Genomic DNA, 25,712 nt, shown 5'->3' on the forward strand with positions numbered 1-25,712 from the left:
CAAAATTGGACCATAAAGTGGAAGATTTCCATGGAACCATTAACCACAGAACTTGCTCTGCCATGGATATTTGCCTATGTATGGAAGAACCCCATTATCGTGTTGCCCATTTCCTAGTGCTTGCTCCAACTTAAGAAAAAGCTGGGGCAACTTCAATATGCATATATAGGGTTCTTAACCTTAGGAATAGCCAAATAGGCATATGTAAATCACTGCCTTAGTCCTCATGTCTTGTATCATCTGAGACATCTCTCTATGTCTGTCCCTCCCAAGTTGGTTGGTTGGGACTTGGGTGGGAGTAATATTTACCCATGTTATCGATGAGAATGAGCAACTTCCATATGATCGCACGAATAAAACATGTTGGTGACTTTATGGCTGTATTAAAAGGCGTAGGAATTACCAATAGGTACCATTATAGTGTTCTTAGTTAGTGGCAGGTCCACCCATTAAAGCCCACTAATCAGAGGTCCATAATTAAAAGAAAACATGAAAATGGACCAAATTTTTTAAGCCCAGATCCTGCACACGTGTGGAACATATGAGGACGTATTTTTAAATACCGAAAACACCCTTAAGTATATAAAGCAGTAACCAAATCCATTTCTTCTTCATTTCTCGATCTATTCTTCTTCTTCTTCTTCTTCTTCTTCTTCTTCATTTTCTCATTTGTGGTTCGGTGAAAACCTCCGGCTATGAAGATCTTCTGAGGTGTTGATCAATTCGTGAATTCAAAATAAGATTAATCGGTAGGTTCACTTCCTTACTGTTGGTATAGTTTAGGTTTTCATTTTTCCTTTCTTCTTCAAAAGCTAATTTTAATTTAGGTTTTTTTCTTCTCGGATTAGAGAAATTTTTATGTTTATAGCAAAATCTAATGTTTAGGTATTAGATCTGATGTTGATTCGATTATATTCAAAGTTTTGTCATTGTTTTTGGATTCTATCAGCGTTTTTTAATTGATTTTTGGGTTCGATCCATGAGTACGTATATGTAATACTGAAATATTTGTTTTGATTCTGAGGTATTTTGTAAGTTGATTTACCTGTACTGATCTTTATTTTAAGTTTTTTATTGATTCTATCTTAATCTGAGATCCAAATCTCTTGATTTCATGGGAAAAAGAATTCAAAATTCAGATTTTAAGGTTCCGAAAAGAGGAATTAAATTCAGTTTTTTTGTGTTTATGATCTTCATGCTTGATTCGTTAATTTTTTACTTCAATTTTGGTAAAAATACTTTAGATCTAGATAGATAGTGATGTTTTATGTTCATTTCATTATTAGATCTGATGTTTTCACTCGGTTTTGTTGGTCTTTGGTTTGTCTTTAGTTTGCTTTTGTGTATTAATCATCAGTACATATATGATGTACTGAAGGTTTTTGATGAAAATAGTCCAGATCTAGTTATAAAATCATGTTTTACGTTTGTTTCGTTTGTAGATCTAGAATTTTAGTTTCATTTTGTTGGCTTTTGGTTTGGTTTCAGTTTAGTTTTGTGTATTAACCATCAGTACGTATATGACGTACTGATTTTTCTGTGTTTACTATGCTTCTATATGTTTGGTTTCAGTTTTTGTTTGTGTATTAAACATCAGTACGTATATGACGTACTGTTTTTATGAATCTTGATCGTAATTATTCGATTTTTTGGTTAGATTTTGATGGTTTTAGCTTATTTGAACTCTCAATTTGATTTTCTAGTTATTTTCTTTCTTTATTTTCTCAAAATCATACTAATCATACTTGTTAAGAGTACTAAGAAGCTCCGTGTTGTAAGTTTTGTTGATTTGAATTGGATTGTTTAAGGAATTGTCATGATCTTCGTTGTTGTTGCAGTTTTTGAATCGTTTTTTTTGGAATTGCTATTATGGATTATAGAGTGAAAATTGATAGTAAATGTGCATATCTTGTTGTTCACTTGTTTCAGGTTATGCTAGATACAATAGGCCATGAATTGCAAGTTCTTAATAAAAGTGAAAAATCGATTGCACTGAAGGTTGAATCATCGGTTGTTTTGACTCCGGATCAAGATAAAGAAGCAACTTCAGATGTATTGCCAATCAATTATGATGGATTAGCAAAGGTGTGCTGAAATTTTGGTTAAATCATAGTGTAATTTCAGTTTGGGCTTGGGAATTGTTGTCACATAATTCGAATATGTTTGCGTTCTGTTGATGTATATCGTAAAATTGGAAAACAATGATTAGGAAGAAGGATGACAGTGTAGATGTTCCCTTGAACCTTCCAATTGTTGTCTTTGCGATACCTGTGTGACTATGTTATCCTAAGCTATATGATTCTGTGCAGGCAGTAAAGAAAGGAGACACCATCTTTCTAGGTCAATACCTGTTCACAGGAAGTGAAACTACATCAGTTTGGCTTGAGGTACGGCACTGAACTCTGACATTTGGAGGATTCATCAATTCTTTTTTACAGGCAGTTGATTTTTATTTCATGAATACGCAGTACGTATAAGGCGTACTGATAGAAACTTCTTTTGATTCTGTTTTATTCAGAGTTTTGTCACTTTTTTTTGTTTGATCCATGAGTACGTATGCGCAATACTGAAATATGTGCTAATTTATAATTGATTCTAACATATATGTACTTTACCTGGAAGCGGTGCAGCAGATATGTACTCGAATTGTAAGCAGCGGATATATACTCGAATTTGTAAGCAGTGCGACAGATATGTACTCAGATTTGTAAGCAGTGCGGCATATATGTACTCAAATTTGTTAGCATATATGTACTCGAATTTGTGAGCAGTGTGCCAGATATGTACTCAAATTTGTAAGCAGTGTAGACACACACGTTTGGTAGTAGGGGGTATTATGGTCATTTCTATTTTTTTATTAATTTTGGACCTCCGGATAAAAAAAAATTCTGGTTGGACCTTACTATAAATAACTATATGGGCTTTGGACCAATCAACAAATTTTCCTTAAAAGTTTAACAGAAGTCGTTGTATAAACACTAAATAGAGCGGGTCATCAAAAATTGACCTCTGTCTGCAAAGTTAGAGCTCAACAGAAAGCAGTTGCATTAACACTTGCATTAAAGACACTTTGGTAGCCACCTATAATTATTCCAGAGTGTTGTAGCTTCCGTATCCGTTCAGCAGCCTTGAGTAGGACCGTTGCATCGGCTTAGTTCACATATCAGTCCTGGGGAAGAAAGCTTTGGCCGCATCAAATTTACCCGTAGATCGAGTTTCTTGTTTTCAAACCACGACAGGATGAAAACAAAAATTCTATGAGAACCTTGTATTGCTAGTTTGAGTGGTTAGTAACTTGAAAATGGTAAGAGTTAATTAGTGTTTGGGTCGTAAGTTTTGATATGTCTTTGAGTTTGGGTCGTAAGTTTGTCCATTTTAGAGTTTGGGTCGTTGACCCGTTAGTCAACCTGGTCAATTGGTCAAACTGTTAGTGTTATCTGACGACCGTCAACTTCTATTAATTAACTTATTTACACGTTTGCCATTAATCAGTTTTGTCTTCCCTGATTCCCCTTCTCTTACTATCGTATCTTCTTTTCACTTTAGATCTAGATATCAGAAACGCCGAGAGGCAATTGAGAGATTCATAGGAAAAAAAACTCATCTATCTTCTTTATTAGCTCGACACATGAACGTTTACTGTTAGGTGCGATGATTATGACGAGTTGATGAAAGAGGATAGAGGCGAGTTTGCTGGTTCTGAGATTTTAAGATGAAGAAAGGAGCAGTTGAAGTTAGATAAGTGAATCAGAGCTATATACAACACAACCAAGTAAGTAAAATCAAACCCACACATTTTTTTTTGCCCAAATTCCATGTTTAATTGTGTTAATTTGATAATGCAATGAAATTTTATTTCTAGGGTTTATATTATAATTGGAATTGAATGATTAATTTGATGTAACTGAACATGGGTATTTCTGATTTGGTGAAAATTGGAAATTAGGGTTTGTGTAAGTAGAATAAGGGTGGTAATTCTATCATGATTGAGTGAAATTGAATGATGTAAACATGATATGAATTACAATTACATTGATATAAACGACTATTAGTTATATTGAAATATCAATATCATAAGAATATGTAATTGAGGTATGGAAAATGGCTATTTTGATACATTTCATTTCACTGAAGTGTCAATCCAATCGTAGGGAATGAACTGTCAGGAGTTCATAGACGTGTATGGTTAGACATCAATCTAGTATTAGATATATAAAGAAAACGACGCAGCAGCAGCTAAAATATATTGTCTTGATAGAAATTATGGCAGGAGAAATATATATATCATAGATTCTGTTCGAATTAAGGAAAAAGAATTGTCGGAGGCAGAGCTGGGTGCTATTGGAGCTGTTAGAGGTAGAGGAGGTAGAGCTGGAGTTGTTGGAGTCAGACTATTTCTTTTCCTTTCATCATATATGTAACTTCCAGGGTGTTAGTCCTCAAGGGAGTTGGGGGAGTTGGGTGTAGTTGTGTTTTTTCCCGTTAGTCGTGAGGGAGTTCGAGGGAGTCTCTTAAAATCCCCGTTAGTCGTGGAAGAGTTTAGAAGAGTCTCCCCAACTCCCTAGAAAATCCCGTTAGTCGTGGGGGAGTTTGAAAGAAACTCTTAAACTCCCTGTTAGTGGTAAAAATTAGAATGATAGGGAGTTTGTTTTTTTTTGGGGAGTTCTGGGGAGTTCTAGCGAGTTTATAGTGTATTTTTGCCTCACTCCAAATCTCTCAAAAAAGTAGAGATTTTGGGAGAGTCTCTCAAACTCCCTACACTCAACACACCAAACTCTCTCCAACTCCCAATACTCTCTTACACTCCCTCAAAATCCCCAAGATTCAAAATACATTAAACTCCCTCCAACTCACTCGTGGACTAACCCCTGTTCATCTATTCTAGTTGTATGAGAGTTGCTGATACGAAGAACTCAGGCAGTTTTACTTGTATTTTTTGGGTTGTAACTGTTCGAAACGGAAGTTAATGGACGTGTGTGATACCACGTGATTTTTAAGTGTGCACGTGTGGGAAACATTTAATAGAGTGTCAAACTGCGTAAATAAGTTAATTGACGGAAGTTAATGGACGTCAGACGACACTAACAGTTTGACCAGTTGACTTGGTTGGCTAACGGGTCGACGACCCAAACTCTAAAACAGACAAACTTGCGACCCAAACTCAAATACATACCAAAACTTACGACCCAAACACTAATTAACTCAAATGCTAATTACTAGGATTATGTATGTGGTGAACTGGAATGTCCCCGAAAATTGAGATGCCAAAATATCCACCTGTTGCTATCTTGCATTTATATCCCACTTATGCAATCTAACTGCAAAGATGTGAACAGGGGTGATCTTAAACTTGGAGAAAGCACACCGACAAGTAGAGCACCTGCCCTGGCTAATTCCGTCACTGTGTTGGCTTAGGGCTAATTATAATTTAGCAGGTGTAAGAATAAATCAGACCAGACAGAAGATCAAGAGATAGAGTTCGAGTACGTAATATTTGAACTTAATGAACATTCAGATCTTTATTGAGGAACATAAACACTTAAAAAACATAATAACCAAATAATGAAAAGACACACATACATGCATAACATGAAGGCAGAAACACTATGATGAAAAGACAACATATATATGTATATATAATAAAGAGAAGATTAAAAGCAGTTTTCATCCTTGACTTGCTTCACATCCTCAATCTGAAAGGCAGAAACAGGGTGTGTCTTGTTAATACCAATCGAACTCTTGAACGTAATCTTCCCGGTAGGAGGATCGTCAACGTAAATTTCAGTTAACCTTACCCAAATCATCAGCTCTCTTACCTTGACACCAGTAAGGTTTTTGATTTTTTTATTCTCAACAACAGCTGTGACTTCAGTTGCATAAGAAACTAAGGTCCCTGGTATAGCTTCAAACTTATGTTCGATCTTCTCCTTTTGAATTAACCATACGAACCCAGTTTCCTCTACATGTCCACATTCTATTATATCTCTCAATGGTAACAACCCATTTGGCAAACCAACTTCTGTTAACAAGAATTTACATTTCTCTTGTCCAATCTCATCTCCAGTGTAAATCACTGCCTTGGACCTCGCCTCTTCTATCAGTTGAGACATCTTTTATAGCTCTCTCTCTCTTTTTCTCACTCTCTTCTCTTTCTCTCTTACTTTCTCAAGTAGGTTGGAGTAGTGGTAATGGATGGACTCATGGGGGATCATTATATAGAGAAGAAGCTACAATTTCTGCCCATGTTTTCAACTAGAATGGCATTCAGTAATCTTCAACTACATCTTTGATGGGTCCTGATTAACAATTCAGTCTCTTCACAGCGATGATACTTGATTTACATAAAGTTTTTGTATTATGGTGATTGAGATGTTGTAGACGGGCCCCCAGAGAGTAATGCATGGGTAGGTTATAATAATAATGTACTTAATAGCTGTAACTAATTGTGCTTGAAACTAAGTTATGATGAGCGGCTCTGGCAAAATGAATACTAGCTATTAAGTCAGGGAGAAGCAAGGGTGCATTATTTGAGCCTTTCTGCAACTAAAATTGAAGCATGCCCAGGAACTAAAGCCCGATTATATGCAAATGTCGAACTTGGTTATATATGATCTTCTGTTAGCCAAAGTCGACCGAATCTATTGCAGGGTCATGTTGATATCTTGCTTTCATGACTTGCTCTGTAAATAGGAAATGTTGGAAGTCCATATATATGCTTCGGTCTTCGCCCGTTTCATTTGAATGGAAATGCCGAGGTTGGGCTAGTTGTCAGGATGGCAGGTTGGATCACTAGTGGGTTCAATTCAACTGGCTGAGTTGGCCTAGCATCGCTTGAAGAGGTCTGATATACAAAGCTTAGCCGGAGTATGAACGGGTTGATGGAAAATATGTCAGGGTTTCTTTTGTGTGATATCTAGCAATTAAGTTTCGGACTTCCTAGCGACAGATATAAATCTAAAGTGATGCGCAGCAATCTGATGACCTGGATTAGTCTATTACCATGCACCACTGCAAAGGATGGCAATTGTGTCGTGTGAGACCGTTCATGCAGGCTTTTGCATCATCATACTTGGGGCCAAAAATGCTTGTTGCTCTCAAAATTTTGCCCCCAACCCAAATACATCATGAACGGTTTTTTTTTTTTTTTGCACCACTCCTATTTGTGGGGACCTTGATTTGATTAAGCCATCTATCTACGCCTATGAGGGATGTCTTAAAATGTAGAAATGACTAACCTACCCTTAACCTTACAATAGACAAATCTAATCAAAACCATTAAAAAAAAAACAAATTCATCATAAGATAGCCGAATTTTTAAGTTTGAATTTTTTTGCATCATCTCATCTTCTTCTTTTCTTCCCTCTTTCCATTCTCTCTACACTTATGAGGGGCGTCTTAAATTGTGGAAATGACTAACCTACCGTAACCTTACAATATATAAATCTAATCAAAACCATTAAAAAATAAACAAATTCATCATGAGATAGCCGAATTTTTAAGTTTGATTTTTTTTTCATCGTCTCATCTTCTACTTATCTTCCTTCTTTCCATAACTGTTCCTCGTCATTGATCATAAAATTTTCATCGCCAAAATGGTTGAAAAAAATTTGATTAGTAATCATAGTTGACTCTCACATACCCATTATTTTTAATACGTTTTTGATTCACAAATTTGAGTAGTAACCATCAAAATAGTGTGAAAAATAAGCTACAAATATAAGTTCAGTTAAGAGATATTTTTATCGAACCCTAGTTTTGTAACCGAACTTTAGGAAATGAAGAATACGAAAAAAACTTCGGTTGGGAAAACTCTTTTTGGCCCTAACCGAACTATGGTCTGTAAGACCAAATGTTGATTTCGGTTCCATCGAAAATATTTTTCCCTAACCGAACTATGGTCTGTAAGACAAAATGCTGAGTTCGGTTTCGTCGCAAATTCTCCTAACAGAAATATGGTCTGTAAGACCAAATGTTGAGTTCGGTTAAGTTAAAAAAAAATCTCCTAACCGAACTATGGTCTGTAAGACCATATGTTGAATTCGGTTACGTCGCAAATATTTTGTCCTAACTGAACTATGGTCTACATGACCATATGGTTGTATTCGGTTACATTGCGAATATTTTCTCCTAATCGAACTGTAGTTTGTATACTCTAGCATAAGAGTTCGACTACCTCTCCTGGAAAAAGATAGCTAACTAACCAAAACCTCTATTAAATAGGAGTTCGACTATCTATGTTTACTGAAACACTAGCCGAATTGCACTTACAGAACAGTTCGGCTACATGTTCTTCAGATATCGTAGCCGAACTCATTTGACCTAGCCGAAATTTGTTTATAAAATTTTCTTCCGAAAGTTTTGCCCAACTGAAACAACATTAACTAAATTTGAAGCATTCATGAGTACCCAAAACTTTATCTTCTGGTTGTGCCTGGTAAAATCCATCATTTTGATCTTGAGATTGAGTTTGAGAAAGAATGCGATCACCATCTAACAAATCTCATTTCCGGATCGTTGTGAAGATTAATGAATACTCTAGGAGATGAAGGAGGTTCTGATTCATAGGAGGAGCAATCATCACTCGAAACACTCATTTCACATTCACCCATCTCAAAAAAAAAATGGTTCAAAAACTATATTTTTCTTTTTCTCTAACCCTATAGTTAATTTAACCTCACTAATCACTAATTAATTTAACTTAATTATTTAGTTAATCAGTACACTAAATAACTTAATCATTTGTCTAACCATTACACCAACTAATCATTAACTAACTTAAGTAGGAAGGGTAAGTTTGGTATTAACATAAATATTCAGATAAGGGGTGGTTTCAATTTACTTCTAAATATCCTACTAAAACTAAAATGATGGCCCCCCTCCAAAATGGAGTGGTGCCCAAAAAATCATTTTATATCATTTAGTCAGGTTACCCGTAGCTTTCATGGGGAAATCATCATTCCGAAAAGAGTTCACCGAAATCTAGGGTTTACTTTGGTGACACTTACTGGGAGAAATTTTTCACGACTCATAAAAGGGGAACACCATTACTAGCGGGTTGGTACCATTTCATTTAGGATAAACAAATTTTAAGCATCCTAATCGTCGGAAAATTATTTAGTTGGACTATAAATTATTTTAAAATTGTGAGTCTTAGCGCTTTCAAAAAGAGCTCGATGTTAGATTTTATTGAGGAGAAGGTGATATTTATTCATGAAGAGCAAAAAACAGATAATGGGATCTCCTTACAGAAGCTATCCATGACTTCTAATGTTGTACTAATAAATTTACCAGGTTAGCCATGCATACTTCCGATAATGAATATAATGGATGTATAATATTTTAGTCGTCGTTAGTGATGGAGAACATGGTTTTCAACCTGTTTTGCGTGGTTTATGTAGAAAAACGCTATCAAAGCAATGCATTTATTTAAAAGCTCTTGAAAAGAATTTTCGTATGAACCGCTTTTGGATGAGCTCGTTCATGTAATTTTTTTTCTTTTTCTGCTTTTTTATTTAGAAGGTTTTGAATTTATATCTCCCTCATGTTTTCATTTTTATTTTATTTTATTAATAAACTTTTTTGCTTCAAAAAAATAAGTTTGTCTGTAATTATTATAATTTTTTGTATTAGTTAGTGCTAAGATTATAGAATTTTAAAATAGTATAAGTATAAATGGTGATTTTCTGATGGATAGAATTTGAGGGTAAAAGAGTAAGTATTTCAGATGCTAATCTGGCTTAAGCTTGCTTTGTTCGCCTCCTTAGGGTACGACTAAGTTTTCTACTAATTCTACTCTTTCATGAACACGACCGCGGCTAACTCGTGAGCTTGAGCATCATAAGCGCGACTCGAACGTGAATCACACTCTTTTATATAGAGTAAAGCTAGGGTTTCAAGGACAATCATGAAAATCTATGGAATGAGACCCCAAGAGTCTCGCCCGCATGAGCCTCACATCAGACTCCAACTAATATCTGCATTGGTGAATCCTCATTAATCTTGTACATACACGAGATATTTATCTGAGGCGTAACAACAAGCCTCATGAATGGCTTCTAGTAGACTATTAGCTAGATTCACAAGTCATATATGATTTGAACTCTCATGAAACATCCACGACTAATTACTTTACCGGGAAGCTCAATGGTCAAGTCAACTTGCTCCTAAGTTTCATTATACAAGCCTCGGTCTCATCAGGAACGAGACTCATCCAAACCTCATTCTCACCAGGCGTGATCTTCATCCTTAGTCTCAAAAGGATGTTCACAACTAGAAACCATGGATTTGATCCGTACAAACTCATTCAAAACACGTATAAATAAACTTTACGTGAATCCCTTAGCTAGGCCTTTGTATGCTCATAAAATGGACTGACATTGGAGAATTTATCTTTCACAAGCCATGCATAGTCGGTCGTAAAAGGTTGATACTCAACCTTAACTCCTCTCGTGCATCACACACGATCCTCATGATGTAGCATGCTTTCTCGTGTTCTCCACATGGCTCGGACTAATCATAATACACAAATTAGGAAGTACTCCTTCACCTCAAACAATCTTGTCTACATAAAGTACTGCTACCCTGCCAATATATTACCCACGACGTGTGACTCAGTTACACCAATAAAGTTTTGTTTGTGGTTTTTTGTCATGCAAGTATGAGAATACCTAGTTGTATTTCTCACCGCTAAGGATAAAATTTCTTGGTGGAGGTTATGGGAATCAAGGGATAAACTCGACGATCAATCCTTAGTTATTCATGTGATCACGTATGAGAAACTTATTGTATCCTTATTTAATGTTCTAGTACAGTTGATGAAGATGAAAGGAACATAAATGAATCGAAAATGGTAACTCTGCTGTAGCATCCTCAACATATAACTTCATTTAATTCGATAAGAGTTCCTTACATCTTAAGTGCAACAGAAAGTAAACCAAACACTAATCAAGTAAACTAATCCTAACTGGACACATGTCGAGCATCTATTATCATACCGTCAATAACGGAACAGGTTTTCCAATCACTCATATAGGTTCTTCCTTTTTAGATACAACATCATGTTATTTCAAGTCAAATAATATACTTCTCGTTCTTTCCCTAAAGAAAAATTAATTATCAATGAGACAATTTACTCAAGATATGATGCTCATCCTGATATTTTCTTTATTAAGGACCGTACATTGGGGAAGTTCTTCTAACTGACAAGAGTAAAGACGTGCTTTATCACCTTCCTTCACCAGTTTCATCTCATCATAAAGGCAATGTGTTCGTATGAATTGGTGAGAAAAAATTTATTGAAGTTTCGCATCATAAGTTACCTGTAAGAAATAATATGAATTATGAAGCATGTCCGTTAAGTAAGAATCATCGAAAAACACTATGAATGACTAATACCATTACTGCATGTCCTTTGGATTTAATTTATATTGATGTTTGGGGTGCTTCACCAACTATCTCAACTAATGGTTCTAAATATCATGTCTTATTTATAGATGATTACTCGAAGTTTTCTTGTGTTAGAGAAGTGCTCGGTTTAACCCACCAAGTTGGTATGTCAAGTTTGGTTGTCATATTTTAGCTCCAAAACTCGAAGCTGCATGATTAGATTACTAGAGTCAACTTCGTTAGGTTAGACTAGGAATATTAGAAATGTTAAGCCAAAATCTTGTTACTCCGAAGAACTTGAAGACGTATCGACATCAACTTACACATCATTCTTCTAGTCGAGGTTAGTAATACAAACTTGACTTGTTTCTATTCCTATCTACGTTTCTTTCAAGTCGTACATATTGAAAAATAACATATGAAGTATATATTATGTATCTCTAGTATTGGGGATTTGATCATTACATTATGATCAAAGTGTTAAAGATGTATACACTACAGTACAACTTCAATAAATTAATAGCGTTAGGACCAAAGAAAATTATTATTTTAACGAAGTTATTAATTTATCGAGTTAAATTTAGCTTATCCAAGCTTAGTTGGGACCAGAGAATTTTATTATTTTAGCGAAATAATTAATTTATCGAGGATTAATTTATCGAAATTTTACTGTAGTTGTTTTGTACAATTTTAGTATATTGGTTTACGAAGTATAACGTTTATCTTTTGAATTTCGTAAATACTCCATAATACTATTTATTAAATTAATAAAAAAAGGACAATTACATCTCAAAAGGACTATCATCCGGTAAAAAATAGTTGGAAGCCTACCAACAAGCTGGGCTCCAACCCATTTTTGGATGACCACTCCTAACCTATGAAAGAGAAATTCTCCAACTCGCGCATTCGCGTCATAGCTAGCAATGTAATTACGCAAGCACTTCAGAAATTCCGTGGTGTCCTCACGGAGCTCTCCAAGGATGGTGAAGGAAAGTGTCCCAAAACCATATCCTTGTGTCGTACACTTCTCCCAATACTTAGCATTCTTCCGAGTGACAGCATTCTTGATGGCAAGTCCCAGTGTAAAGGTACGGACCCCACCTCCAGTCACATCAAAGCACATGTCACGCCCATTATCCCAGTTATACACGAGTATATCAGCTGGTCTCAAAGCAGTACCATTATTGGAAGAAAAAAAAAACAAGTCAACCTCCTTCCTAGCCAGCACACCTGCTCGATAATACATGTCGGTGAAGTATCACGCACCAAGTCATGCCTAAACTTAAGGCCCACTTCGTTCGCACAATGCAGGGCATGGTCACTGAAAGCATCCATATCCTCTTGCAGAAGGGGCAGGCACCACCCATTTCGAATAGGGGGGGTCCAAAATCTATACTGGAGAACTGCACTGAATTTCCTAGCTCCAATATGTTGATTGAGCCCCAAAATTGGAATTTCCATCAGAAAATCCCTCGCATGTTTTGTTTGGTTGCATTGCCATAGCACAGATTCACGCTCCGTCATAGCATAACTAGTTTAGTGTGTTAAACTTTGGATTGATTTTACGCATTGAGAACTATGTTTAACTACGTGATTTTAAGAAAGTAGACTTGTGAAACTTGTTTCGTAGTTGAATGAAATCAAAGGATCTATTCTAGGATCGATCCCTTCAACAAAGATTTTATACTAGAACTGGTACCAAGGATCTATAGAAGGATCGTTCCCTACCTGGGGATCTATACCATGGTCGATCTCTTGCATAAAGATCTATAACAGGGGTCGAAGTTAACCGATTAAAATGTGTTTCCGATTTGTCTATTATTTTAAGGTTTGCATATATATCATAATATGTTTTGGTTAACGTGGAAAGTTTATTAATGTCGATAAAATATTTTGAACACGTGTGTTACTTAATATTCAAGTATTTTCCTTGATACTCAAGGTGAGATCCCAAACTGAAATATTCCATAGTATCTCTTTTGATATTCATAATTTATATGTATTTAATTTCTCAGTAATTGAAACACATATCTCTTGATATATATTAGTAAAGTATACTTGTATGCTAGTTGATATTGAGTTGTCATCCATGAGACATTTCGGTATATTAGTTGTACAACAGTTGGAATTTAACGAAAACCAAAAATTGGTATTTATTGCATATTTTTGGATTTGGAAATACCTTGGTAATTATAAATGCAGAAATTTGTTCTTCTTGCAAACTTTCTCCCAGAACACACATACTCATTTCTAGTTAATGTGATAAAAGATCACTAGTACTACTCTCATAATACTCTCTCGAAGAGGAAAGTAATCTAGTTAGGTGAAATCTCTTATGTGCGCTTCATTTAGAGACCTTTTTGGGATCAAGAAGATTTTAGTATTACCGTTGGTGTGAAAATAAAATATATTGTTATATTAGTTTCGATTATTGATTTATTGACTAACAGTAAAGTTGAACCTTGATTGCACCTAGTTTGTTTATTCTGTGATCCTTCTCTTCTGATATAAGGTCGCTCGAACTATATTAACGTTTAATGATTGTGTGTCTGATATTTATTGGTTGAAGATATGAAGATATGACTTATGATCGTCCATTGTTAGTAGACTTCATTATGTGTATGATCGATTATAATGGAGTCAGGTTGTTTGTGCAGGTACATTAAAGACTGGAGATTTAAAGACTAGAAGGTTTTTTTTATTGGTATTCTGATCTTTGTAATTATACTTCGTGCGAACTTGATTGACTGGGATCTGAAGAATTTATTTTATCTTTGATAGACTTTCATATCTTGTTGTATATATCAACGATATATCAATTGGTGGTTCTCTTCAGGATCCGAGTCTGATAGATTGTGAACTATGGTTTGCTTATTTCAGTAATCTTAATATTGGTTGATCAAAACCGATACAAAGGAGTTTATATTGATTAAACGGAAGAGACTTTGTAACTCAACATATCTTTGATTAACTTGGTTGATCTGGAAGATTGATAGAGCGGTTACCGGAAATAGATTATTGTTTCAGAATATCATCCAAATGAGTTGCGTGCTAGAAGTCTTCGCAGCGGGTGAAGAAACTTAAGAATAGTCGAATCTATCTTAGGATTCACGTGCTTAGACCAGATTGGTAGTAGGCGCAGAGATACTGAAGGAACCGAGTAACTTGGAGATTTTTGTGAGAATAATTTTTTCTCAAGATCATATTGCAGATGTCCTAAAAAAAGGTCTATCAACTCACGATTTTTACTGTTATGAGACAAGATCAATTTTGTTGACAAAGATATTTGCTTATGAGGGTGTGTCGAAGATATTCGGTCGCACCATGTGCCACTACAAGTATCCAACCACGTAAAGAAACATAATTCAGAATGGAAACAATATTAAAGGGACATTATGGAAGATTTTCATGTTATGTATAAATTACATATATACTCCCTCCGTCCCTAAAAAAATAACATATTCATTTTTAATTTTTTTCCGACTGATAGGTGATCTATATCATTAAACAAGAAAATATTTCTAAAACTACCCTTTTAATTGATTATTGTTAGTATAAGAGATATGTATAATTTGATAGTCATGTGTATATTCGTTCATAGGTGTTTCAAAATGCTTTTCAATGGTATAAAAAAACCAGTACCCGTTGTTAGAGCACTGCTCGGTCGAACTCGCAAGCGTTGTTATCTTAAGCTTGTTTGTCAAGTTTAGTTGTCAAAATTATAAGTCTTGATTTCTAGTCTACTTATAGCTAAGTCTCGAATTATGATAGTAAGTGAAATTGAGCATTAGACTTCACAATATTCATCGATTGAAGACGAAGAACGACTAAGGGGATCTTGTGGAACTTCATCAACAAAAGGTATGTGGAGACTTGAACTCATTTATCACTCAAAAGTATATCTACTCTATCTCCTATTTGAGACAAAAGTCGTATAGCTATATAGACTTCGATTATACACATTTGATATTTCGAGCTGAGTTTAACTCGTTTGCATATTTCTCGAAATATGTGTTGGTAAGCTTTCGCTTTAACCAAGTTCATCTTATATTCTTGACGAAAGTCAAAAGATGATCATGTGAAAATCTCCGGGTAACATCTTATATGATTTGTGTAAGACAGTTATTTGATGTAGACTCAGAATGTTTTGTATTGATCATTCGATCACTTGAATTTTTCTTTGAAAGTAATAGTTTGTGTGAGACCGTTATTTTTGTCTTCTAAGATATTTCAATGATTGAAATGGGAGTTTAGCATTAACCATGATTGAATATAGCACAGTATGCGTACTTGTATGCTAAACTGTTGCATGTTATTCCAAGTTCGGGAACCATAGTATGCATGCTGGCGTAAAGTTCATGTCCGAAAATTCAACTGAATTTGGAGGTATGCGTACCCATTCGCATACTGGCGAACACAAACTTAGTCCGACCACTTAGGTATGTGTACCCGCTTGCATACTTGAGTAGGTTATGTTCTAAAATAGGTTTGTTCATGAACTACTACATTTATATATTAAGGAATGCAATCTTTTGCAAACCGTGGCTATAATGTTCAGGAATTGATTCCAGTGAATCAAAATCGATTTTGCTTCGACTTGTATACTTCTATCAGAATATAAACAATTGAACAACTCTAGAACTAGTTTCATTTGAGTCATTGAACTAGCTATGGTTAAGATGAATAAGGTTGATATGAAAGTGTTCATATGGCTAACTTCGGTTAACTATTGTTGAGCCAACAAAGTGCACACGTTTAAGTACGGTTACTCATATCTAAACGAAGTCACTTTTCATTTGTTTACAACAAGCTAAGTTCGATCTAACAGTTGAAACATATTAGCTTGAGTCTAATCAGGTTTTCATCTAACGGTGAATATTGAATGCTTTGTTACGAAGGTAACATTGATTCCAAACCCTGATTTGAAGACTATATAAGGGAGAACTCTGGCAACTGGGAAACTTAATCCCCACACCTCATGTGTGATACTAGTTGCGACTAGAGTCGATTCTCTTTTAACCTTAGGTTTTTCCAAAACCCTGTTGGTTAACGACTTGAAGACTTCATTTGGATTGTGAAGCCAGACCCAACTATTTTCTCTATAGTTGCGTGTTCTGATCTTGCTGTTTTATATCGTATTGAGTACTATCTTCTCTAAGATTTGATCGAGATTTAATCTCTGATAGGCAAGATAAAAAGTAGTCACAAACATCTTCGTCTCATCGTTTGTGATTCCACAATATCTTGTTTCGCTACCATACGATTAAGATTATTGTGAGGTGATTGATATTACTAGGTTGTTCTTCGTGAATATAAGACCGGTGTATTAATTGGTTCCTGTTCACCTTGATTTATCAAAAGGTGGAACGAAACTCATTGGTATTTCTGTGGGAGACAGATTTATCTATTCATTAGACTTTTCTGTGTGAGACGGATTGGTTTATCAAGTCTTCGACTTTGGGTCGTAGCAACTTTTAGTTGTGGGTGAGATCATCTAAGGGAATTAAGTGCGCAGAATCCTGTTGGGATTCAGAGGCGTAAGGAATGCGACTGTACCTTGATCAGTGTGAGATTAGTTAGGGCTCAACTACATTCCAGTCCGAAGTTAACTTGGAGTAGGCTAGTGTTTGTAGCGGCTTAATACAATGTGGTGTTCAAATCTGGACTAGGTCCCGTGGTTTTTATGCATTTGCAGTTTCCTCGTTAACAAAATTTCTGGTGTCTGTGTTATTTCTTTTTCGTATTATATTTGTTTATATAATTGAAATATCACAGGTTATGCGTAGTTCAATCAATTAGATAATCCAACCTTCGGTTGTTGATATAAATTGATTGACACTTGAACATTGGTCTTTGGTGCCGTTCAAGTTGTTTCACATAATAATCAGGATCGCGGATTTCTATCTGTTTGATTTGTTGATTACATTGTGAAACAGAAATACAACTCTTGAATATATTTCCATTGATTGAGTCTGACTGTCTACTTGATTCTCTTGGAATTATATTGGAATTCGTCTATACAGATTGCCTAAACGAAATATTGGGTGAGGTTGTTAGACCCACGCTTTTTCACCCATGGTATAATTTGAGAAGTAAATCATTTCTAAATCTTACTAGTTATCATCCATAAGGATATACTTGTAACAAGATTACTGCTGCAGCAGTTAGGGTCGCCCAAGAAGAACAAAAAAAACTGCAACACATATATTCATTACTATTTGACCAGGTTTTCGAAAGAATATCCGCAACAGTTATAGGAACCTGATAAATTACGGACGGTCGCGGTCACGGAATTTGTAACAATTATATGTGTTACAAAATAACCCATGGTGCCTTTCTTCTCTGCCCGAATCAACAGTGCGTGACCCGTTTTTCTGGGTTTTTTCGCAACTAGAAAGTCTTCGATTTCGATCAACTTTATCCAAGTTCCTTTCAACCCATATAAAATAAAGTGATCATAAACTATAGTGCGATTTTCGAAGAAAAACGACGTACTATTTATGAAAATTGAAAAATCAAAATTTTAAGAAAACATTTTTTTCACTGAAGTTTCAATCAAGAAATTATTTGATCGTGGATGATATTTTTCGATATTTCTTTTGATTTATGAGAGATATTACGATTAAGATCTCTTTACTGCAAAAAGTTTGAAGAAAAACGATCTAGAATTGATCAATTTTGGAAAATCAAATTTTTTTTGGAACTCAATTTTGAGGACCATAAAAGTGTGACGGACAAAATCCATATGAGTTACCCGTAAAAGGTCTCCCTTTGATTGACCAATAAAAAACTAAAAAAAATGCTCCCCTCTCCTTTTCGCCTTAAGAATTGTCCAAATTTAAAATGGGTCATCTATTTAGGGACGGAGGGAGTACGATTTTGTATCATTCATTTCCTTTCTTATGTAACCACCTGTGCAAATGTTTTTTTTTTTGAAAAGAGGAGGGAAAATTCATCATTGAGAGATAAAGATTAAGGGAGTACAAAGATAGAGATGCTAATTGCTTCCAACGACAGCACCCCAGTTACAAATCAAGGTACTCAAGGAGTAACCATGGAATAGCTTGGGATGAAGATGTCGGTTAAAAATATAAATAAAGAAGTTGCATTCTCTAGTCTCTACTGTATTGAGTACCAAAAGAGGTCAGACCATCCACTTTTATATTGTTATTATGTATGACTTTCGGATATGGTGAAAAGTAACACAGATTTTGGCCATGAACAAATTTTAGGTTATGACTTATGAGGCAGATTCTAAATCAATAAGCAAAATTTGGAACACAACACAAGGCATGGTCACATGGCAAGTTTTGGATCTTGGAAAATCTGTGGCCATACTGCGAAATTTGAGTGACGCCCCAAATGTTCAGATAAATCTTGTGTTATAACAATAAATTTTGAGTTATAATGCAAAACTCATGCGATGAACCAGATTCTAGGTCACTGTATGGATATTTAGTTACATAAGTTAGTTCTTATGACATATTGATCACATGACATATATGGAGTCACAAAGTATAGTTTGGGTCATGGAAAAATCGTTTCAGCTCATTCATGCGGTAAACTAGGGAATCTCAACTTGAATTTTCTAAATTACTATACTAATCTGATTTTGCGGTGGTTGGCCGATCAGAATGTCCTTTTCACAGTTGGAAAACAAAACTCATGTACTTAAGCTTATTAAAAACTGCATTAATACTCATTGAAAACCCACGGTACTAGATGATTGTTGGGAGATCCTGAAATTTTCTTTTTAACTTTTAGCCTATTTTGGTCTACGCTGTATTTGTGTCCTACTTGTGCATTTCCATGGCAGTAAACACTGCAGTGCTAGTAGGATTAGAAACGCAAAGCAAAAAGCTCTTGCTCGTCAATAAGTTTCGGTGGTTTCGCTGCGGCATGTTCTGTGAGCCGCTAAGGGAAAATAAGCCAGTGTGTGTGAGAACGAAAAAAGAAAAGAAAAGCAAAAGACGAACTCGTAGTACTTCAACTCCATAAATATTAATACTTTGCATCAAACACTACTAACTAGCATCCGCCAGAGGAATGCAGAAAAACTGAAAACATGAAATAAAGATATAACGACAACATATAACATGAAAGTTGATCAGTAAAACCAACAAAGCCAGATACAGATATCAGTTCTCAAGCCTTCACTTCCTTCACTTCCTTCATTTCCTTCACTTCCTTCATTTCCTTCACTCCCTTGGCATCTTCTTTCACATCTTCAATCTGAAAAGCAGCAGTAGGCTGTTGCTTTGAAAGACCAAGAGAGCTTTTGAACGTGATCTTCCCGGTAGGGGGATCATCAACATATATTTCAGTTAAAGTAACCCAAAGCAAGAGCTCTCTTGCTTTAACACCGGTCAGCTTTCTGATTCTATTTTTCTCAACATAAGCAGTGACTTCAGAGGCATAAGAGACTAAGCTCCCAACCTTTTCAAACCTGTGTTCGATCTTCTTCTTTTGTTTTAACCAGACGAACCCAGTTTCTTCTACATGCCCACATTCTATTATATCTCTCAATGGTAACAACCCATTTGGTAATCCAACTTCTGTTAACACAAACTTACATTTCTCTTGTCCAATTTCATCTCCAGTGTAAACCACTGCCTTGGACCTCACCTCTTCTATTATTTGAGACATCTCTCTCTCTCTCTCTCTCTCTCTCTCTCTCTCTCAAATCAAGTAGGTTGAAGTAGTGGTCATGGGGTCTTCATTATATAGAGAAGAAGCCAACTAACCGTGAACCTGTTTTCAATGAGAATGGCAAATCTGCCATCAGGTTACTTAAAATGTGCTCTAAAGGTCTTGATTGCCCATTGACTCTCTTGCTCCTCATTGATGATACGTGATGTACATAAAGCTATGTCGTTATGGTGATTGAAATGTAGTTGGGGTCACAACTCACAAGAAGTAATGGGTAGGTAAATAATGCAACTTATTGCTCGGTGTTAGGCTCTAAACTGAGTTATGTACAGATTACAGTAATTACGAAACGCACTGACATGATTCAAGGCTCTCTGCTATGCTTTAAATGAGATGTGGTTGGGTAGGTTGTTGAAAAGATTGGTATTAAAACGGGGGTTGTAAATTTAAGTTAATTTTTGGTACCACAGTATATTAGGTCAAGGATAACCCTTTATGGTTCCATCATAAATGGAATGCATGATATACACAAGGACAATAACAAACCTTTATGTTCCCATCATAAAGGTATGGAATGAAAGAAATGGGCATAAACCCTCCATGTGAGAATTCAGGCAATATTCAGTTCACCAAAAAAGCTGGAAATTTTCCAACTTAATAAGTAGAAAATAAGAACTCATTTCTCTTAATTATTGTTCATTGCACTACAAAGAATGGAGTGTTTTCATCTCAAGTTCAAGGCAAAACTTTACCTTCTTTTACATTCACAACACGAATCCTTCGGGAAAAATGGCACATGCAAGTGTCAACTGGATGATGCTACCCTCTTGGTGTCGACATGTCATTTAACAATGACTTGATGTGCTGAACCTCTTTAGGCATTGACCCAGTTAGGACCTGTTTCCAATCCAAACCATAATATGTCTTAGTTTAAACTGATTCAAGATGTGACAAAATCACAAAAAAAAACCAACTGAAAGTTTAAAAGTGAGGCATTGACATTGTGCAAGAACTATTACCTCGTATCCAGTTTCTGTGATAAGAACTTCATCCTCGATTCTTATCCCAATGCCTTTGTATCTGTACATCCACCCCACCAGTAAATGACTTAGAAACACAAGTTAAAGTTATAATACAATAATATGACCACAATTGATACCCATCAAAAGATCAATTAGGGCTGTTTTCTAACAGTATGGATGGAGGGTTGTGTTTTGATGCACTTAAAACAGGGACGATGAAATTTGATCGATTCATAGAACTCTGTATAACAACTATCTCTCAACAATTGGTAGGACACAGAGATTGTTACTAACTGAAATAGTTACCTGTCTGGCACGTCAAAGGAAGATGGAAGGTAAATCCCCGGTTCGATTGTTATGACCTTATTGAACATAAAAGCTCACATATCAAAAAAGCGCCTTGTGCTAAGAAATTAGAAGAAAATTCGCTCTTCCTCAAAATTAGCTGTTACTTACAACACCGGGCTTCAGAAGACAGTCAGTGCTGATTGCTGAAGAGTCATGCACATCCATTCCAAGATAATGACCTAGTAGTTGAGACAAAACAAGAAGACGATTACTTTACCATTAATATGAACCTCTTTGGCCGGAAAAAACAGAACAGCTCAAGAATGAAAGAACAGACCTATAGCAGTGGGATTCAGTTTACTGTAATTCTGAACATCAGATTTATGTTGTAGGATCCCAATCTCCGCAAGTCCTTTGCAGAGCATGTGGACCTGCATGAATGTAGGCACTTAAGGTTATAAGTTACACCTTAGCAATTTGATACCATCCATAAAAAATATAACAATTAATAAATAATGTCTTGATTTATTAGCATTTGTCGGCAAATTTGGTTTAGTAAGTCATACTGAAGAGTGGTGTATTTCGCGGATGCTAATACCAGGTTTGCAAAGCTTTATACATTCTTTGTTTGTCTCCAAGATAAGATCATAAAGCTCTTCCTGTGAAAAGGAATTACGGTCTTTGTTAGTTTAACTGAAAGAGTTTTTATCCAAATAAATAATGTTTTGTCACAAGATAATTTGTTTGTTACAAGAAAACTTTAAAAGGAAAACATACTTGAGCTGGGGTAAAGTGTCCACTTGTTGGCCATGTACGAGTAAGATCACTGAGATAGCCATGCAACTCGCATCCAATATCCATCAAAACTAGATCCCCGTCTTTGATCTACAACTTAAAATCTATGTCACTGTGCAATAGAAGAAAATGAATAAAATAGACATAGAAAACAGGAGAAGTTAGCTTCAAAGTATTGTTCGTACTTTTTGATCATTTCTGGAATAGTGTATAACACTAGCATTTGGCCCACCACCAACCACTGGGTTGAACCTGGTGAAGCAAATAGATACAATTATAATTTCCAAACGAACTACTGAAAAATACTTTATACATAAGAAGGAGTATGATGGCAGCAACACAACAGAATACAACAAATAGGTGCTTACGCCATCCTTTGAGCACCTCTCATTCTGCATTCGCATTCAACCTTGGCTGCTAGCATAGCTTCATGGGGTGAAGTTTTCGAGAATAACATTGTTTGTAAAAGAGCCTATCAGATGAACACAGCACCAAAAATTATCACCAGTGACAATCTAAGTACATATGTAGTTGATATCTTTACAAATCATGAGGAAGTACCTGACAAGCAATTGATGCAGATTCTCTCATCAACTTAAGTTCTGATGGTGATTTTATCCACCGCAGCTCGTGGGTGAATGCTGAAAGATCTTTCACTTTGCCACTGATAGATGCTTTGCGGAAGGGCTCCAAATCCTTATAGGCTGATAGAGCAGTATTCCGGTTATGGTATACTTTGGATGATCGTCGAATCATGTTTTGAAGGACCTGCAATAGACAAAACAGCCAGACCACTAAGGTACCAACAAATATCCATATATCATCCATCATCAATGACATGCCCAGTATAGACACCACATTTAGTTGAACGTGTTATAAATTAAGTAAAAAGGTAACAGGATTCAAAAGGTACGAATCTAATAACAAACTAAGTAAAAAGGTAACAGGATTCACCTCGCGCATCTTGCTCATAGGGAACGCCTTATCAGCCTTGAACGTGTCCAAAGCTACATCTACTCCAGCAATTTGACCCTGCCATGTAACATCCTAAAAAATAAGCAAAATGTTACAACATTACATACCTAACTACTAGCTCCTAAAAAAGTACTCCAGAACTGAAATAGAAGTTCTATAATGAATTTATAACACAGAACAAGTTGAGCTTACTTGAGGATCCGATTCTGGCATAAACATGCATAGACCAGATTCATGACTTAGGACTGCAATTCCACCAGGCTGCTGGCATCCAGTTAAGTATAAATAGTCAGCATCCTGTCTAAATGTGTATGGAACAACATCGGTCATCATCTTTACTGGGGCAGAAGCAATTATAGCTAAACTCTTTTCTGGAAGCAGATCCAACAATCTTTTTCTTCTTGTTATGTACTCGTCAGCTGTAATTCCAGGTGTTATCTCTCCTTCTGATAATAACTGCAAACAAGCAAAAGAATATGAGTACATTTAATAAGCATCTTATATTTGTTACTAACACATATTCAACCAGTAAAGACCCTTACATCAGGATGAGAACTGGCAGTTGGTTGTCCCGCATCAAAAACCTTCGATGTACAATATGTGCATCGACGGATAGTCTAGAAAACCAAGCAAGCACCAATTAGAACAATGCAAACAAACAAGAACAATCAATTCAAATTTTCTTTCTCAGAAAAGCAACCACACATTTGAGTGCAGTTATTCTGAGCCAGATTCAGTTACCAAACGAATGTCAAGCACGGAGTTACTACAACTGAAATTCAACTAACAGATTGCTAAATCAAAATTCTCCCTTTTTCTAGTTTAATGAGTTCTACAATGAACTAAACAAACAAAAAACATTCAGAAATGTTCCCACCTTGAGTACTAACATGAATTTTGTACCCAACTCAAAAAATTTGACAGAAACCCATGTCCTTAAATCAATAATAGAAAGTAAAAAACAGAAATTGATAACGAAAACATCAAACTGATCAGAAGCTTCAAATGATGAAAGAAAACCCTAGAATATAATAAAAATCAGTACTTGATTGAGGGAGAACTTCTGGAATAATTTCGTTCTCAGCCCTTGCATTTTTCCTGCCTATTTCTTTAACTCTGATCTTCTGTCACTAATTTTCTATCTCAAAGTGGGGTGGAAATTCCATATAATCAATGGTTTTTGGAAGTTTCAGGGGTTTTCGGGGGAAACACAATTGAAACTTGTTGGGAAACACAATTGATACTTGTTAAACTTGTCTGATATTCTGCCATAATAACAAGTGGGGTGCAAATAGTAACTTGCAACAGGCAAGAAGACCTATATTTTTTCCTAGCATTTTTAGGCGAGACCCCAAAAAAATTATGGGCGACACAAAAAGATAAAAAAGGTCATCCAAGCATTAATATAAGCTACACCTTATCTCTGATTTTTCGAAATGGCTAATATGCCCTTTTATAATCGGTAGCCAACACCTCAATCGGTAGTTACAAAACAATCGGTAGCAAATATAAAATCAGTAGTTACTTATTAGTGTGTGGATATCGGCTAATATGCCCTTTTATAATCGGTAGCCAAAACAATAATCGGTAGTTTTAAAAAATAATTGGAAACAAACTCTTGTAATCGGTAGTCTATGGTCTATATATTAGTGTTTGGAATCTGTTTTTGAGTTATTATGAGATAACACCACTCCCGATTGTAGTGAGAGAAGAAGAAGGAAAAAAAGGAAGAAGAAGTGGGTATATGTTGCCAACTTCCGATTGTTGCCAACTTCCATAAATATGGATGGGTACGAAGAAGAACGTGAACTAGTTGAAGTTCAAGGTTCACTACCGTTTAGAGAAGACGATTTGGGGTATATGTTGAATAATCCAAACTTTTGTGAAAATGAAACTCTAGACGACGCTTTCATGGAAGAAAACGGAGAATCACCCGAGATCGAAGCTAGCGATGCATTTAACGTACATGTATTGTGTTAACAAACTCTAATACCCATGTTATGTGCATTTGTGTGTGTTTTTAAACGAAAAAATTCGATTTCTGCATGCATTGAATGCCATGAACGACACATAATCGTTAGCTAATGGAGTACCATATCTACCGATTACATGAAACTGCCTCCAAAATATGTACAATCGGAAATTTTGTGGATGTATAATCTACCGATTATGAAAAATCCCCAAATTGAAAGTTCAAATTTTGCATAATCGGTAGTTTTACAAACTTACCTCTCTACCGATTTTCAAAGTCACCCCGAATACGAATTTCTCCAAAAATGAAAATATTATAATTCTTCATATTTCATAATCGGTTGTTTATGAATGCATTAATCCTCCGATTATGGTAGTCGCCCAAAAACAAATTTCTCCAAAAATGAAACTTTCGTAATTCTTCATATTTCATATTCGGTAGTTTATAAATTCAGTTATCCTCTGATTATGGTTGTCGCCCCTGAAAGAAAATACAATAAAACTTTGATAAATTAATAGTCTTGGGACTGCCAAATTCTATCAATTTGCCGAAGTATTAATTTATCGATAAATTAATAAGTTATTAATATACTGAAACATACAAAATTAAAATATATGTGTACAACA

The 25,712-nt window shown here is 35.5% G+C and overlaps 3 protein-coding genes across 5 annotated transcripts; all 3 read right to left on the reverse strand.

Moving 5' to 3' along the window:
- Nucleotides 1–5,478: 5,478 nt before the first annotated feature.
- On the reverse strand, nucleotides 5,479–6,197 carry LOC113332964. Its single transcript, XM_026579455.1, has one exon. The coding sequence runs from the start codon at nucleotides 6,108–6,110 to the stop codon at nucleotides 5,652–5,654; it is 459 nt and encodes a 152-aa protein (XP_026435240.1). The 5' UTR covers nucleotides 6,111–6,197; the 3' UTR covers nucleotides 5,479–5,651.
- A 13,156-nt stretch (nucleotides 6,198–19,353) lies between these two features.
- Nucleotides 19,354–20,096, reverse strand: LOC113333191. Its single transcript, XM_026579704.1, has one exon. The coding sequence runs from the start codon at nucleotides 20,029–20,031 to the stop codon at nucleotides 19,531–19,533; it is 501 nt and encodes a 166-aa protein (XP_026435489.1). The 5' UTR covers nucleotides 20,032–20,096; the 3' UTR covers nucleotides 19,354–19,530.
- A 563-nt stretch (nucleotides 20,097–20,659) lies between these two features.
- On the reverse strand, nucleotides 20,660–24,376 carry LOC113333190 (intermediate cleaving peptidase 55, mitochondrial-like). Of its 3 annotated transcripts, none has more exons than XM_026579701.1 (14): nucleotides 24,160–24,376; nucleotides 23,657–23,731; nucleotides 23,307–23,570; nucleotides 23,094–23,186; nucleotides 22,701–22,907; nucleotides 22,508–22,611; nucleotides 22,325–22,391; nucleotides 22,122–22,229; nucleotides 21,911–22,003; nucleotides 21,682–21,775; nucleotides 21,513–21,583; nucleotides 21,363–21,418; nucleotides 21,054–21,114; nucleotides 20,660–20,931 (listed from the first exon to the last, which is right to left on the reverse strand). In XM_026579701.1, exons 1-14 carry the CDS (start codon nucleotides 24,205–24,207, stop codon nucleotides 20,854–20,856), a joined length of 1,419 nt encoding a protein of 472 aa, XP_026435486.1. In that variant the 5' UTR covers nucleotides 24,208–24,376; the 3' UTR covers nucleotides 20,660–20,853. The 3 variants fall into 3 exon arrangements, with proteins under 3 accessions (XP_026435486.1, XP_026435487.1, XP_026435488.1); XM_026579702.1 differs by having other exon boundaries at nucleotides 23,094–23,171; nucleotides 24,160–24,375; XM_026579703.1 differs by lacking the exon at nucleotides 24,160–24,376 and adding an exon at nucleotides 23,992–24,150.
- Nucleotides 24,377–25,712: the final 1,336 nt, after the last annotated feature.

This window comes from Papaver somniferum, unplaced genomic scaffold (genome assembly GCF_003573695.1).
Source record: "Papaver somniferum cultivar HN1 unplaced genomic scaffold, ASM357369v1 unplaced-scaffold_132, whole genome shotgun sequence".
NCBI classification, from domain to species: Eukaryota; Viridiplantae; Streptophyta; class Magnoliopsida; order Ranunculales; family Papaveraceae; genus Papaver; species Papaver somniferum.

Excerpts from the sequence above, each read along its gene's own strand:
- LOC113332964 (XM_026579455.1), bottom strand. The coding sequence starts at position 6,110 with ATGTCTCAACTGATAGAAGAGGCGAGGTCCAAGGCAGTGATTTACACT.
- LOC113333191 (XM_026579704.1), bottom strand. The coding sequence starts at position 20,031 with ATGTCTCAAATAATAGAAGAGGTGAGGTCCAAGGCAGTGGTTTACACT.
- LOC113333190 (XM_026579701.1), bottom strand. The coding sequence starts at position 24,207 with ATGCAAGGGCTGAGAACGAAATTATTCCAGAAGTTCTCCCTCAATCAA. Across the intron at positions 23,571-23,656 it reads CTGCCAGTTCTCATCCTGAT|TTATTATCAGAAGGAGAGAT; the intron begins GTAAGGGTCTTT and ends GCTTGTTTGCAG. Across the intron at positions 21,419-21,512 it reads GTCTTCTGAAGCCCGGTGTT|GTCATAACAATCGAACCGGG; the intron begins GTAAGTAACAGC and ends ATGTTCAATAAG.